This window comes from Halichoerus grypus, chromosome 13 (assembly GCF_964656455.1).
Source record: "Halichoerus grypus chromosome 13, mHalGry1.hap1.1, whole genome shotgun sequence".
Lineage (NCBI taxonomy): Eukaryota > Metazoa > Chordata > Mammalia > Carnivora > Phocidae > Halichoerus > Halichoerus grypus.
The window spans coordinates 49,060,112-49,076,618 of record NC_135724.1 but is presented as its reverse complement, the minus strand read 5'-3'; the positions used below and the strand labels follow the sequence as shown (position 1 = coordinate 49,076,618).

Below are 16,507 nucleotides of genomic sequence, written 5' to 3'. Positions count from 1 at the left end.
GCTCTTAACTATTCAGGGACAACAGAAAAGCCAGTCACTTTTATTTACTCCAAAACAATGAAAGTATATATCTAAAAATCAATCTTGGATTTTTCAAAATGCTAAACACAGAATTACCATATGACCCAGCAATTCCACTTTTAGGTATTAACCCAAGAGAAATGAAAACATATGTCCACATAAAAACTTGCACACAAATGTTCATCGCAGCAGTATTCATGATAGCCAGAAAGTAGAAACAATACGAATGTCTATCAAGAGATGAATGGATAAACAAAATGTGGTAAGTATATCTACACAATGGAATATTACTTGGCAATTAAAAAGAATATGTGCTACAACATAGATAAATCTTGAATAATACATCATACTAATTTCAAAAAGTCAGTCACAAAAGACCACACATATAATTCCATCTATAGGTAATGTCCATTATCTATTGCATATCTATACTGGAATAAAATAGATTAATCATTGGCCAGGGCTGGGGAGCTTAGGGAAATATGGGAGTGACTGCTAATGCATATGGGGCTTCTTTATGAGGTGATGAAATGTTCTAAATGACTGGTAATGGCCGCACAACTCTAAAAATATACACAAAGAACCAATGAATTGTATAATTTAAATGGGTGAATTTTATAGTACATAAATTATATCTCAACAAAGCTATTTAACAAATCAATCTTGGGTTTGGCAATGATTTTTATATATAGCATCAAAAGCATAATCCATAACAGAAATAATTGATAGATTAGGCTATCAAAATCAAAAACTTCTGCTGTGTGAAAGACAGTATATACAAACTTTTGAGTCTGGAGTGGAGCTTATTGATCCCCCTGCCCGTAAGTGTAGGCTGAACTACTGATCAGATTCCAAACGGTAGGGTATGGAAGGGAAAACAGTAACTTTCTGGCAGAGAAGGCTGGCAGACTACTATTTTAAACCAAGTGATAAAAGTTAACATCACCATTGATAAATCATGGTATCACAAACCTATCCTCCAGTCTAACATCAAACACAAACTGTGGGACATTCTACAAAATACCTGATCACTAATCTTCAAAACTGTCAAGGTCATAAAAAAAAAAAAAGCAAAGACTGAGAAACTATCAGACCAGAGGAGACTAAGGAGAAATGGCAACTGAATACAATGAAGTATTCTACATTGGATTCTGGAACCAAAACCAAAAGAAATTAATGGAAAAACTAAAGTAAAGTATGTAATTAGTTAACAGTAATAGGCCAATTTTAATTTGTTAGTTCTGTCAATGTGCCATGTTATATAAAATGTTAACATTAGGGAAAACTGGGTAAACGGCATACACAGGAATCTCTATTCTTACAACTTCCCCATGAGTTTATAATATGATTTATTTTAAAAATAAATAAAGAGGATATTTAACATTTCTATTTAAAAAATCTAATTTAGTGGTATTTTATTTGTAATAACTTCAAACAAGCTTTTGTAATATCCTAGGTCATACTGCATAATTTATTCAATTTTATGGCTTCATTTTAAAATCCCAAATTTTATACTACCTTCTGGTATAAACTGCATTTGGCACTATATATCAAAATGTAAGCTGGATACAGCTTTTGACTCAGCAATTCCTGGATTCACTCCAAAGAAAGAAGCAGCAAATATATACCACATTATATGCACAAGAATGTTCATCACAGCCTTATTTATACTAGTGGAAAACTGGAAGGAATCTAAGTGTCCACCATTACAGAAAGTTTTTAAAATTAAGGTACATTATCTTTCTCATTCAGATGGGGGGGCATCTTTTTCTTATTTTAACCCATATTTGTTGAAATATTAATACATTTGTTCACATTTGTTCAACTGTTAACTGTTCAATGGTCATTTATTTCTTTTCCCCTTTATACTACATATTCAGCTACTTTGTTCATTTTAAAAAATTATTTTTCTTATTGATTAGAAGTCTCTTCTTAGAAATATGTTTTTTATATATTATAATTTTTTTCAGTTTGTCAATGTTCTTTATATATTTGTCTTTCCGTATACATAGTTTTGAAAAGGCAAAAATCTGTCAGTGTTTCCTTGACAGTTGCTAGTCCTAGATTCCTCCTTTTAAAAAAATACATTCCCTACTTGAAGACTATATAATTTCATCTAGTACCTTATGTCTTTACATTTCTAATATGTTATGAAGTACAGACTGAAATTCGTTTTCCCTAATATGGACATCCAATACAAATTACTGAAAAATCTACCTTTTCCCCAATGACATGTCATGTTAAGCTTATATCAAATTTTCATATAATAAAAAAGTATGCTTCTTCACCCTCTATGATAATCTACTGGTCTTCTTGTCCTTCAAGAAAGTACTATTTTTCTTATACTTCAGTATACAGTTGAAGAATTAATCCCAATATATCATGACTACAATCCTGTCCCCACCTCCCAGAAATAGAAATACATTCACCATTCAAGTGCTAGAATTACCAAACTATGCAAGCCATTTATAGACCTAATATGCAAAAAACTCAAGCTTGCCAAAACCTTACTACATTTCAATGCTTTCTGGCTGGAATATATCCCACATTATGCAGACTCCTACATGTACCTTAATATTTAGCTGTGGAGGAGGTTGTTTTTTTTTTTTTTAAGATTTATTTATTTATTTGAGAGAGAGAGAGAAAGAGCGAGCACACATGCAAGAGTGGGGGAGTGGCAGAGGGAGAGAATCCTCAAGCAGACTTCCTGCTGAGGGTGGAGCCTGACACAGGGCTTGATCCCATGACCCTAAGATTGCGACCTGAGCTGAAACCAAGAGTCAGACGCTTAACTGAGCCACCCAGGCACCCCGAAATTTATCCTTTTTAAATGTAGAACAGTACATATAGGTAGTACATAAATTCTGCTTTTAGAATTGTTGCTCCTTAGAATTCCTGAAAAAGTATAGACCTCTAACTACCATCAAACTTTATATTCCAGTAGGTGAAAACCATCTTTAGTTTTACTAGAGATAACATAATATGCATCTTCAATATTACAGTATGTAATGAGACACTCTTAGGAGAAACTAGTCACAAACATTAAAATGAGAGCTTTTCTACAAGTCATAAAATCTTGTGATGTTTTGTTTGAATGATTATTATGACCTTAATTTAAAGTGAGAAAAAGTCTTCCCTTTTCTATTGAGCAATATGTATACGTACCTTTTGTGTAATTCTACAAGGAGCTAAGGCAAACATAGTCAAGTTGTTTTTACTTCCTTGGATGGAAGTTAATGGATTCTTTGATGATATCAGCAAAATATGCTAAACTGAAAATAACATTTCTCCCTCACATTTTTTTTTAAAGATTTTATTTATTTATTTGAGAGAGAGAATGAGATAGAGAGAGCATGAGAGGGGGGAGGGTCAGAGGGAGAAGCAGACTCCCTGCCGAGCAGGGAGCCCGATGCGGGACTCGATCCCAGGACTCCAGGATCATGACCTGAGCCAAAGGCAGTCGCTTAACCAACTGAGCCACCCAGGTGCCCTCTCCTTCACATTTTTAATACAAGATAATTGCTTACTGATTTTAATCACCAACCAACGAATAGCTAATTTAAAGATGACAGTAACATTCAACTATCACAGTAATCATTTAATAAGTAAAAAGGTTTCATGATTTTATGATTTTAAAAGTATAGAGAAAAAGCATTTTATGTTTTGAAACCTGCCATGGAATGACATTAAAACTTCAAGACAGTGGAAAGAGGAATAAACTTTCTAATGACCATTACTCCCTGTTTACATAAAAACAAATAGCTAATTAAATGTTTGTAATCCATTAAATCTCATTTTTGGAAGGAGATTAAGAAAGTATCCACTGGAGAAAAGGTTAAACTCCATTTTATGAAACATTAAAATATTGTATGATTGGTTACCAAATATAATTACTTGGAAAAATAAACAAAAACTTTAAGATACAACCCTTTTACAATGATAAATGTAATGTAATCCTTTAATATAATGATTTAATATGATTTACCCTTTAAAATGATAAAAGAAACTTTGGAAAAAATTTATTTTCCACATCTCAACTGAAATTATTTTGTTCTTGACAAGTGTGGCTTATTCGTTGATTTATCTGTATGCTTGTTCTTGATTTGATGATTTTACACGGGTGGCTATCTTTTTTAGAAATCACTATTCTGAGACAGTTTAACAAGGACTAAATATGTACATCATCAATTCTAGGCTAGTGATTACATCTGGAAGAGAAAGACATGAGGCCCAAGGCGTAGATTGTAACTTAACATCTTATTTTGAACAAAAGACCAGAAGAAAATAGAGCAAAATGTTAACTACTAATTTAATCGTGATCACCGATACACAGATATGTGTTATATTAATTCATTTGAAATATGTGGTAATAAAAAACAATTTAAAAAGACAATGATCATATCCAAACTCTACTAACAAAAGAATACTTTCTAGATCAACTCTAACAAGTCAGCATTCAACCTCTAATACATTTAACAAATATTTAATGCATACCTAATATTTAGCCAGGTTTCGCAACACAAATACAAGTGCTCCTGGTCTCATGACACTTCCATTCCAGTGATGAGGGCAAAGGAGAAGAGGAATGGAGACCAATCAAATAATCACACAAATAAATATAACCTAACTGTGATAAGTGCACAAGAGGCCATGAAAGCACATACCTAGCAGCAGTACATCTGACCTAGCTCCAGGGGCTAGGAAACTAGAGTGAATGCTTATTTGAAATTTAAAGGATGACTCCTTTAAATTGGATGGGGTTAGAAGGAATTTTAGAAAGAGGAAAACAACATCTAAAAGTATTGTGGAGAAGGTATCAGAGTGCTTTCTAGGAACTAAGTATAAGCGGTATGGTGGAGGTATAAGGAAACAAAGGAGTAGCAGTACAGGTAAGAATGTAACTTGAAAGGTTATACAGCAAATTGTATGAAAGGCTGGGAGTGAGATTTGACTTAAGCAATTTGCAGTTGAAAAAGAATCCTCTGGCAGCAAGGTAGATAACCAACCGTAAATGCGGAAAAACAGATAAACTGAGAGTAGATAGAAGACTTACTGAGATCAATCAATGGAGATGATGAAGCATGAACAAGAATAGCTGTAATAGAAAACAAAGTTCAAGCCTCCGTCTGTAGACTGCTACTGACCAAAATCTACATTCATGGGTCTTTTCTTCAGTTTATAATAAGAGCATTTATCTTTAATTTTCTGGCAGCTCCAATATTCTGCAAAGGGTTTTTTTATTATTATTATTAACATATAATGTATTATTTATTTCAGGGGTACAGGTCTGTGATTCAGCAGTCTTACACAATTCACAGCGCTCACCAAAGTACCCACCCTCCCCAATGTCCATCACCCAGCCACCCATCCCTCCACACTCCTCCCCTCCAGCAACCCTCAGTTTGTTTCCTATGATTAAGAGTCTCTTACGGTTTCGTCTTGTTTCATTTTTTTCCCTCTTCCCCTATGATCCTTTGTTTTGTTTCTTAAATTCCACATATCAGTGAGATCAAATGATAATTGTCTTTCTCTGACTGACTTATTTCGCTTAGCGTAATACCCTGTAGTTCCATCCATGTCACTGCAAATGGTAAGATTTCATTTTTTTTTTTTTTTGATGGCTGCATAACATTCCATTGTGTATATATGCCACGTCTTCTTTATCCATTCATCTGTTGATGGACATCTAGGCTCTTTCCATAGTTTGACTATTATGGACATTGCTGCTATGAACATTGGGGGGTGTAGGTGCCCCTTCGGATCACTACATTTGTGTCTCTGGGATAAATACCCAGTAGTGCAATTGCTGGATCATATGGTAGCTCTATTTTTAACTTTTTGAGGAACCTCCATACTGTTTTCCAGAGTGGCTGCCCCAGCTTGCATTCCCACCAACAGTGTAGGAGGGTTCCCCTTTCTCCACATCCTTGCCAACATCTGTCGTTTCCTGACTTGTTAATTTTAGCCATTCTGACTGGTGTGAGGTGGTATCTCATTGAGGTTTTGATTTGGATTTCCGAGTGATGTTGAGCACTTTTTCATGTGTCTGTTGGCCATTTGGATGTCTTCTTTGCAGAAATATCTGTTCATGTCTTCTGCCCATTTCTTGATTGGATTCTTTGTTCTTTGGGTGTTGAGTTTGATAAGTTCTTTATAGATTTTGGATACTAGCCATTTATCTGGTATGTCATTTTCAAGTATCTTCTCCCATTCTGTCAGTTGTCTTTTGGTTTTGTTGACTGTTTCCTTCTGCAAAGGTTTTCTAAAGATCCTCAACACATCAGCATGTTCATTCAATATTCTAGGGTGTAATCTGCCTAGATCTGGGAATGTAAAGTAATTTGAAGAGCTCAAATTTCTTCTCCTTCTCTGAACTTCAATTCTTTTAAGTTTTTAAAAATCATGAGAATAATGAAAACAAAAAAAGTAGTCTTATTTTTACTAAGTAATTCTTTATCATCCCATCCATTAAGCCAAAAGCCCCAACCTGCCATTTCAGTCTTTTCTGCCATCTGTCCTCCTCATCCCTTCCCACTCATCATCAATCAAGTTCAATTTAAATAAAATTCCTGGTTCCTCAAAGATATCATACTTTTAGATTGCTCTCTGACTTAACAAATGCTATTCCCTCTCTGCCTGAATTGTTCTTCCTCAATTAAGAAATCTAGCCTGGGGGCACCTGGGTCACTCAGTCAGTTGGGCAGCAGGCTCTTGGTCTGGCTCAGGTCATGATCTCTCAAATAAACAAATCTTCAAAAGAAAAAAAAAAGAAATCTAGCCTGGTCTTTTAAGACTCAACTCAAATATTACCTTCCTTCTTAAGGCTTTCTTTACTACCTCAAGATTTGTGTATCATTACATTCTCTACAAAGCTCAACTATAAAAGTACATATATATAGAAAATATATATATAAAAGTTACTATTTGCTCCTGTATTTCCCTTCACAAGATGGTAAGATCTACAATTTTAAAGAAAAACACTGTCTTATTCTTCATGTCTTTAGTGACTGGACATGAAAAAAATATTTCAAGAACAAATGGTCTCGCAGGGGTGCCTGGGTGGCTCAGTCAGCTAGGCATCCAACACTTGGTTTCTGCTCTGGTCGTGATCTCAGTTGTGGGATGGAGCCCCACTCTGGGATCCACAATGGGTGTGGAGCCTGCTTGAAATTCTCCCTCTCCCCCCCCACCCCTCCCCACCACCACCCCCAGCTCTCTCAAAAATGAATGAATGGTGGTGGTGTGTAGTAAATTTATCACTTTCTCATACATCTTCAACCCATTACTCTAAATGGAGAAGGAAGAGTGGGGGAAGTTCCTTTTGTTGTCTTAAGAACTTCTCACAAGTCTCGGCTCATCACAGGCTTTTGGCCTAACCCAATTTTTATAGATTTATGCTACTCTTTCACATTTATCTCTGGATATATACTCATACTTGATATGGTTGTTTCAATCTGAGCTAAGAACTTCCGTGGAATAACCCTGATTTCTTGAGCTAAAACTTTCTTATATTTACCCCTTTTTGAAATTCAGCCTTCACCTGGAACCACTACTAATATGATTTATCTTTTAAATAAATTTGATTAAATCTCCTAAGCTTGGAGCACGTGCCTGACAGTGCCCAGAATTTCTTTCCTTCATTAATATAAAGTCTTAGGCAGTAGTTCTCAACTGAGAGCAATTCTATGCCCAGGGGACATTTGGCAAAGTCTTAAGACATTTTTGGTTATCACAACTGAGGGAAGGAGAAGAGTATGCTACTGGCATCTGGAAGGTAGAGGCCAGGGATACTACTAAATACGCTACAATGCAAAGGACAGCCCCTCCCCACAACAGAGTTATCTGATCCAAAATGTCAACAGTGCCACTTCTGAGAAAACCCGGTCTAAAATGAACTGAATGCTTTGTTTCAAGGTCTCTGTCAAATCCCAAATGCTAACGAATTCAGACTTTTCGGTCACAATTAAACTCAGAATAGCTAATCATTCTCATTATTTTCTCAATAAATAATTGGCAAAGCAAATAAAAAGTCTGTCAACTGTTAATATGCTTTTATAAGTAGATAGCTGCTACACCATCACTCCCAGAGCTAATATGCCACTTTTGTAATCTATAAGGAAAGCTATAGTATGCTACCATAAAATACCATTTCAGGGTTTATTTTTTTATCCAAACAAATGCTCTCTATCACATTTTTACTCTCAGGTTCATGGAATTTCTCATACAATACTCTTCCCTCCTCTATTATCTTCTTTTAGACTGGTTATATTTGTTTAATAAGTTTGCTTTTCTACTAACATAATTATGAATCCTGTACCCCAAATCTCAGTGACATTCATAATGGTTTACAAACATATACAGTCATAATGACTGTTCCCAAATTCTCCCTTTCTCCTCCTTCCAATCACTCCCCCAAACATGTTTCTTCTAAAATGTGACTAACTCCCACCATTTTATCTGGATCTCTAACGCCTACTTAAAATTCACCTTAAAATCTTTATTAGTTACATGAGGATAATAAACATTTTCTTTGTAGTCCTTATTATTCAGGTATCATAGACCGGAGTCCAGAAAAGCAAATCTTTATATTTAACTAATTATTCAGTCAAATGGTCACAGATTCTCATTTCCCTTTCAGTCTGTAAACATTCTTCAACATGAAGAGATGAAAATTAACAGTCTGTAATACAGTGAGGCCTGAAGTTTAAAATATTTCAAACTGCTATACTTTAAAGCTGTTGTACTCTAGTGAGACTTCAGCTGAATTACTAAAGAGAAAGATTTTATCCCATGTCAGGTGTATCCTTAGATCACTATATCTGGTATGTCAGGAAAAAGCAATTCAAAGCAAACATTCACCTTCAGTAAAAAAATTTTGGATGTACTTACTAATGAAAGCTATAAATATCCATATAATTGAATTTTAGCAGAATATAAAATCCTATCATTCTATGAAGATCTATTACTCTGTGTGAAGTATTACATAAATACAATTTGAGTTGAAGGGGAATGTTATGTCATATAAACAGAATCATACAGTATATACCCTTTTGTGCCTGGCTTTTTCCACTTACCCCAATGTTTTTGAGATTTACTGATGCTGTTGCACATGTCAGTTAATTTACTCCTTTTTACTGTTAAATATTCCATTATATGGATGTACCACAATTTGTTTATCCACTACCAACTGATGGACATTTAAGTAGCTTCCAGTTTACAGCAATTTTGAATAAAGCCACTTAAACATTCTCAAAGAGGTCTTTGTGTGGACACATGCTTTCGTTTCTCTTGAATAAATACCCAGAAGTGGGATTCCTGGTTCATAAAGTAAAGCATGTATAACTTTATAAGAAAAACACCAAACTGTTTTCCAGAGTGCCTTACCATTTTACAAACCACCCAGCAATGTGCCAGAGTTCAGTTGCTCCACATTTTCACATATACTTGATATTGTCAGTTTTTAAAATTTTAGTTATCTTAATAGATGTGTAATAGTATCTCATTGTGGCCATAATTTGAAAGTATCCAATGACTAAACATGCTGCATATTGGCCAACTGTGTATCTTCTTTGGGGAAATGTCTATTTAAATCACTTGTTCATTTTTAAATTGGGTTATCTTTTTATTGTTGACTTGTAAGACTTACTTATATATTCTATATACCAATCCTTTATCAGGTATATGATATGCTAACATTTTCTCCCATTCTGAGGGCTGTCTTTTCACTCTCTTGACAGTGTCCTTTGAAGCACAAAAGTTTTTAGTTTTGATGTCCATTTTATTTATTTTTCTTTTGTTGCTTGTACTTAGGTATTATATCTAAGAAACTAATTCAAGAGCATAAAGACTTATGCCAACATTTTCTTCTAAGAGTTTTATAGTTTGGTTCTTACACTCTGAATTAATTTTGTATATGGTGTAAGGTAGGAATCCAACTTCATTCTTTTACGTATAGATATCCAGTTGTCTGAGCACCATTTATTGAAAAGATTATTCTTTCCCCTTTCACATGTTTTGCAACTATTTTCTCCCAGTCTATGGCTCATATTTTCATTTTCCTAGCAATATCTTCTGAAGAGAGAAAGTTTTAAATTTTGATGAAACCTAATCTATTTTCTTTTAAAAGTAGTTTATGTTATTTGTGTCCCATCTAAGAAAGTCTTGCCTAACCGGTCACAAATATTTTCTGTGTTTTCTTCTAGAAGTGCTATTTTAGCTCTTAAGTCTAGTCTATGAAAAATTTTGAGTTACTTTTTGTATATGGTGTGAAGTAAGGTTCGAATTCTGAATTACCTTGTCACCTTTGCTGAAAATAAGTTGACTGCATATGTATGGGTCTATTTCCGGATTCTCTACTTTGTTCCATTTATTTATGTTTATTCTTTCATTAATATTATACTGTCTTGATCTTGAAAATCCTATAGTGTTAATTCTCCAGCTTTGCTCTTACTTTCTAAAATTGCTTTGGCTATTCCAGATCCTTCACATTTTCATATGAATTTTAGAATTGCCAGTCACTTTATACAAAAAAAAAACCTGCTTACGTTCTGAGAATACATAGATTCTATTTATAAGTTAATATGGGGACTCTTAACATTTTATTATTGAATTGTCCCATCCATGAACATTGAATATCTACTTTTTTTTTTTTAGGTCTTCTGTAATTTCTCAGTAATATTATGTGGTTTTCAGTATACAAGTCTTATACATATTTTGTCAAATTTATCCCTAAATTTGTCATGTTTTTGCTTCTGTTGTAAATGTTTAGGTGCTATATTTGTTACATCAACTTCAAATTGCTTGTCGCTAATATACAGAAATACAATTGCTTTCTGCATAGTAATCTTCTAATTTGCAGTCTTGTTGAACTTAACTAGTTCTTACAGCTTTTTGGGTAGAATCTTGAGATTTTTGTATATACAAAAGCATGCTGTTTGAATAAAAAAATTTTTACTTCTTCCTTTTTAAATTTACATGATTTTTCTTTATTTTACCTTACTGCACTGTCTAGAACTTCCAGGACAATGTTGAATGAAAGTGGTAATAATAGAAGACAGGCCTGCCTTTTCCTGCTTAAGGGGAAAGCACTTAGTCATACACAATTAAATACAATCTAACTGTAGATTTTTTGTAGATTCTCTTTATCACTGTAAGGAAGTTTCCTTCATTTCCTAGTTTGCAGAGATATATTTTGTAATCAAAAATGGATACTGAATTTTATCAAATGCTTTTTCTTATCTCCTGAGATGGTATTATGGATTTTCTTTTTAAATATGTTAATGTGGTAAATTACACTAACTGACTTTTGAACCTTGAACTAACTTTACAATGCAATCTTGGTATAAACCCTCCTTCATCACAATTTTTACATAATGCTAGATATAATTTGCTATAATTTTGTTATGTTACTCTCTGCACTTTTCTCCAATTTAAAAACTAGACTAAACTTACACATTTTTCAGTTAAAAGTTTACTTTAGGCTTTATACTTTCATTTTATTTTACTTATTTCTACTGTGGCTATTGATATTCCTATTTTAAAATGTAATATAAAGGCATACTTATATTATGAAAGCAGTAATGTTGCATAATAAAATGAGTAATAAATTAAGAAAGCATGTGTTCCAATCCTTGCTGCCTACTTTACAAAATCACATAGCCCCTCCTCTGTACCAATGAGCATTTATTCTTTGCCTCTCATCAAATAAGAAATGGTCAAGATTCTCCACCTTTTTAGTTCTTTTGCTCTATTTTTTTTTTTTTTTTTTTTAAGATTTTATTTATTTATTTGACAGAGAGAGACATAGCGAGAAAGGGAACACAAGCAGGGGGAGTGGGAAAGGGAGAAGCAGGCTTCCCGCGGAGCAGGCAGCCCTATGTGGGGCTCGATCCCAGCACCCCGGGATCGTGACCTGAGCTGAAGGCAGACGCTTAACGACTGAGCCACCCAGGCGCCCCTCTTTTGCTCTATTTTTAAGTAGGTTGGTAAACAAATGTAAGCAGTGATAAAATTCTCGTGTAATTTCAGTAAGATGTGAGAAGTTAAGAAAATTTAGTTAAAAAGTTCCCAATTCAGGTTCTGGCACCAATTCCAAAATAAAATTTGGTTGAATAAATATTTTTATAAAAAACAGAGACACTTAAAAAAAATTAAATTGATCGGTAAAATTCTGAGGCAAGATTTCAAAGTGTAAAAACGATAAATACAACAGGGAAAAAGATCATACTAGAAAAATAAACTTTTCTAACAAGACATATGCAACCAAAATTGAGTAACACAAAACCAACCCAACTCAAATGTTATCACTATGTATGGTTTAGAAACAGAAATAAAGAAATGGAGTGGGAAAGATTTCATGATCTAAATTTTATTATCATTTTTTAAGATTAAAAGTTTGAAACTATCTTAATAAATTCTTTAATCAAATTTTAAGTGATAAAATCTAATATCAAAATCTAAAAAGGTTTTTAGAAAAGAAAGTCTGTAAAGCCTAAATATAAGCCAGATTTCATGGAGAAAATTCTCCTTATCTCAATGGTAGGAGGGCTTTTCATGTGCAATCTGTTCTTACCTGCAGGTATTAAAATATAATAGCTAATGATTTACAAAAGAAAAATAGAGGATAAATATAACACTATTGAAATTCAATGTGCATGTATGTATATTATTATTTTAACATACTTATTTTAGCCATTACTTCTCATTCCCTTTTCTGCAAAATATTTTATAAAATATTCTCCTACGAGGCACTCAAATTAATAAACTAATTAATATTGTTTCTTTCCTATTTCCTCAATTTCCTGCTCATTTTATGTAGGAATTTTAGATGAAATAACCAAAGAGTAGACAGAAGAAGGAAAAAAAAAGATGGGCTTGAATAATCTAAGTCAAGATTTTGTTATATACAGTCTGTCATTAACCTCCACAAAAAATTACTTACATCTGCTTAAAAAGTTGTCAATATTTTTGTTTTTTCTTAAGGCAGGAAAATCCAAATCATATACCAAAGCATCCAATCCATCCTAAACAAATAAACAAACAAAACAGTTAGTTTTGGGGGTCACACTATGAACACTTTTCTTTTTTATGAGTAAAGAATAAAACATATGCTTTAACATTTAATCTGCCCTCTCTCGTATATCTTGCATTCACTTAACACCTTCTACAAGGTTACATGGGTGCCACAAAAAGATAAAATCTGTTTTTATTTATTTTATATATAGATTTTTCACCTTCTAAATCGCCCAGTCTGAGAAGCAGCAAAATCACCACAAATTGGCTACACATGACTTCAATGCATGCCCTTTCCCTCCATGCCCTTTCACTCCCCAACTACTACATTTATCTTTATTTCACACTCATCAAAAACAAATGGCCTGTATTTGTGACTATCAGTATTTTACAAGGTAGTAGCTAAATGTCAGTGCCTAAAATATGTGTAGTATAAAATAAATTCTGCATTTAGATACATTTTTTAATTATGAAAACACATTGGGTTTTCATAAGGGTTTTCTTTCTTTCTTTGAAGCACTTTATAGGACAAGCATTAATAAAGGACAAACATGGGCTTCTACTTTTAAGTGGATTTTTAAATATTATCTAAGTAAGTGCAGGACAATGTGAAGGTGTACCAATCAGTGTTGAAGTAGGAATGCATGTATTCCATTTATATCTTGTGGCAGGAGCACTTTATCTCTTATGGCAGGAGAGGAGGAACATTCAGATAATCCCAAGTAATCTTCATTTAATTTAGCTGGGGAAATTCAGCGGAGCCCAAGAATAAAAACAGAAGCAGCAGAGGAAGACACACCTTCTGCAGACCCTGTACAGTCATGTTCACCAAAGGTTGGAGGAAAAATTAAAGCCAGAGGATAAGTGTGATCACTCAGCTATTTTAAAATACAAGTACTTAAAATATTTCCCTAGGAAACCAGAATGCAGAGTCAAACTTAAACACGCTTTAAAATACATAATTGCAGGCACCTGCCTTTGGCTCAGGTCATGATCCCAGGGTCCTGGGACTGAGTCCCACATTGGGTTCCCTGCTCAGCAGGGAGTTAGCTTCTCCCTCTCTCCCTCTACCCCTCCTCCCTGCTTGTTCTCTCTCTCTCTCAAATAAATAAATAAAATCTTAAAAAAAAAAAAATATATATATATATATATCATTGCATGAGTTGGAAACTGAACATGGAAAAATAGGTAATACTGATGCTGTTGATTGCTTGAAGAGACCAACCCACCCAGTAACTGGCTTTTCAAAATTCACAGTTTGTGCAGATCTGAAGAAAAAGCTCCTCCACTAATGCAAATTTATCTATCTTTAAGATATATTTCCTAGAATCTTCTAAAAATTTGAATATTTCTGGTAGTTCTTTGTACAGAAAAAAAGATGAGAACCTTTTTATGAAAACACAGTTTTTAGAAAGACCAGCTGATGCTTGTTCTATTCTAACCTGGAAAACCAAACCAAGGGCAGCTGGGTGTCTCAGTTGGTTAAGCGACTGCCTTCAGCTCAGGTAATGCCAGGATGGAGTCCCACATCGGGCTCCCTGCTCAATGGGGAGTCTGCTTCTCCCTCTTACCCTTCTCCCCTCTCGTGCTCTCTCTCTCACTCTCTAATAAATAAATAAATAAATCTTCAAAAAAAAGGGAAAACCAAACCAATAAATATGTGAACTCACTATTTTCTAGGAAAAGATAAATTAAATATGACTTTTTTAAAAAAGATCTTTAAGTTCTTTAAGGCAGAAACCACAGTTAATATCTCATTTTTTCCCACAACTTATTCAGAATGACTGAACAAGTAGGCATAAAATGTACTTCAAGCCAGTGATTTTTATGCTCAACAGCAATGGCATTACATTATTCAAGAAATATTTTTCTTAAAAGTTTCAGTGCATCAGGTCACTCCCCAAAATTAGACTATAGAGTAGTCCAAGTACTACTGACGACACAAGAAAATTTTTAGGCAAAATTTTGGTACCTTAAAGTTGTCTGGAATATAATCTCAATATATATTTTATAATAACTATTATTTTAGGAGTTCCTAGTAAACATCTACTTCCAAAGACACTTACAAATTTTAAAAGATTCAGAACTAAATTATAATAGCTTAAATTGGGGTGCACCTGGGTGGCTCAGGCGGTTAAGCATCTGCCTTCAGCTCAGGTCATAATCCCAGGGTCCTGGGATCTAGCCCCATGCGGGGCTCCCTGCTTTGCAGGGAGTCTGCTTCTCCCTCTGCCCTTCCTCCTATTCATTCTCTCAATCTCTCTCTCTCAAATAATAAATAAAATCTTTAAAAAATAATAATAATAGCTTAAATTGTTTTTTAAAAAGTAAGAGAAAGATATATTAAATTTTACCCACATGCTCTCTTTGGTAAATAATCAAAAACAACTGCTTCCAATCTTACTCAAGTTTTTTTTTTTTTTAATTACTAAATGTTAGGCACAAAAGAACCTCAAAAATTACCTTGTTGAACAACCTATCAAGTAGCAATCAGAAATATTAACTGACTTGTCCCAATACTGGCTAGCAAGCTGTATCAAAATCAAAATGCTAACTCTTAGTTTAGTAAAGATACAACATGACCATGATAAAAACATGATTGAAAAAATCCTGAATCTCTTAAAAATGAAGGTAGGAACTGAGAATAAATATGTCTATTTAAACTCAAGCTGTACTGTTCAAAAATTATTGGAAAACCACAAGTCATTCTTCTAATTATAACTAGAAAGGACACTGGCTAGGACTCAAATCTGTTTTCTTTATTATACCACTACTCCCTCTTCTGCATGACCTTCCTTAAACTACCTATAAAAACTAACAGTTTCCCCTGTCTTATTTTTTACTTCAATATTCAAGCTAGATTTCAAATGCCTTGAGTAAGGTAAGCCCCAGAACTGATCATCACATTTTACTCATAATATAGTAGATAAAACTGCTGGCTCTCCTAATTCAACAATTATTTCCCCTTTCCACCTTCCTAATTTAACTGTGAATTTTGTTCAAGCCACCCAACTTCCTCCATGAGCTTTCAAGGAGTGGGAAGACTTCCCTCAGCTTCAGGAGGTTGGTTCTAAATAGTCTAATTTAAACCCAACATCGTGGCCCATTAGTCTTGCCAGTGTTCACTTTAAGTACAGGAACATGATAACAATCTGTCACATGAGACATGAGGGGAAAACCTACAGAAGGATTCTGGGGGAAAGTTTCTTCTCTCTTAAAAAGTGATACACGTAAGAAATATCTTCCTTTCAAGAGAAATTGTCATGTCTGTACACGACACCTAAAACAGCAGCCATTTTGCAGCCTCAAAGAAGTTGGTAGATGACAAAGTCAAGCACAATGAGGGCAACAGAGCCAAGGATGGAAGGAACCTGGGTCCCTGATGATTGTTTGTTCCATCACTTAATTAATCTGGAGCCACTCTACCCATGCCTGAGATAATGAACTGTCTGATTCAATTGCATTGGATTTTCTA

General features: G+C 34.1%; 1 protein-coding gene across 7 annotated transcripts in view; it reads right to left on the bottom strand.

Annotated features, from left to right (window-relative positions):
- The window catches only part of ROCK1 (Rho associated coiled-coil containing protein kinase 1), a 150,266-nt gene that overhangs the window by 103,438 nt on the left and 30,321 nt on the right, over positions 1 to 16,507 (bottom strand). For 5 of the 7 annotated variants that reach the window (XR_013443368.1, XM_078060545.1, XM_078060547.1 and 2 more), the window contains exons 2-3: positions 12,962 to 13,043; positions 5,075 to 5,116 (exon numbers count right to left, since the gene is read on the bottom strand). Coding sequence is in view for 5 of the 7 variants with exons in the window: in XM_078060545.1 (XP_077916671.1) it covers positions 5,075 to 5,116; positions 12,962 to 13,043 (124 nt within the window). In the remaining 2 variants the exon portion in view is untranslated. The remainder of the gene's footprint in view (positions 1 to 5,074; positions 5,117 to 12,961; positions 13,044 to 16,507) is intronic. The other 2 variants (XR_013443369.1, XM_036082040.2) reach the window with 1 other exon arrangement.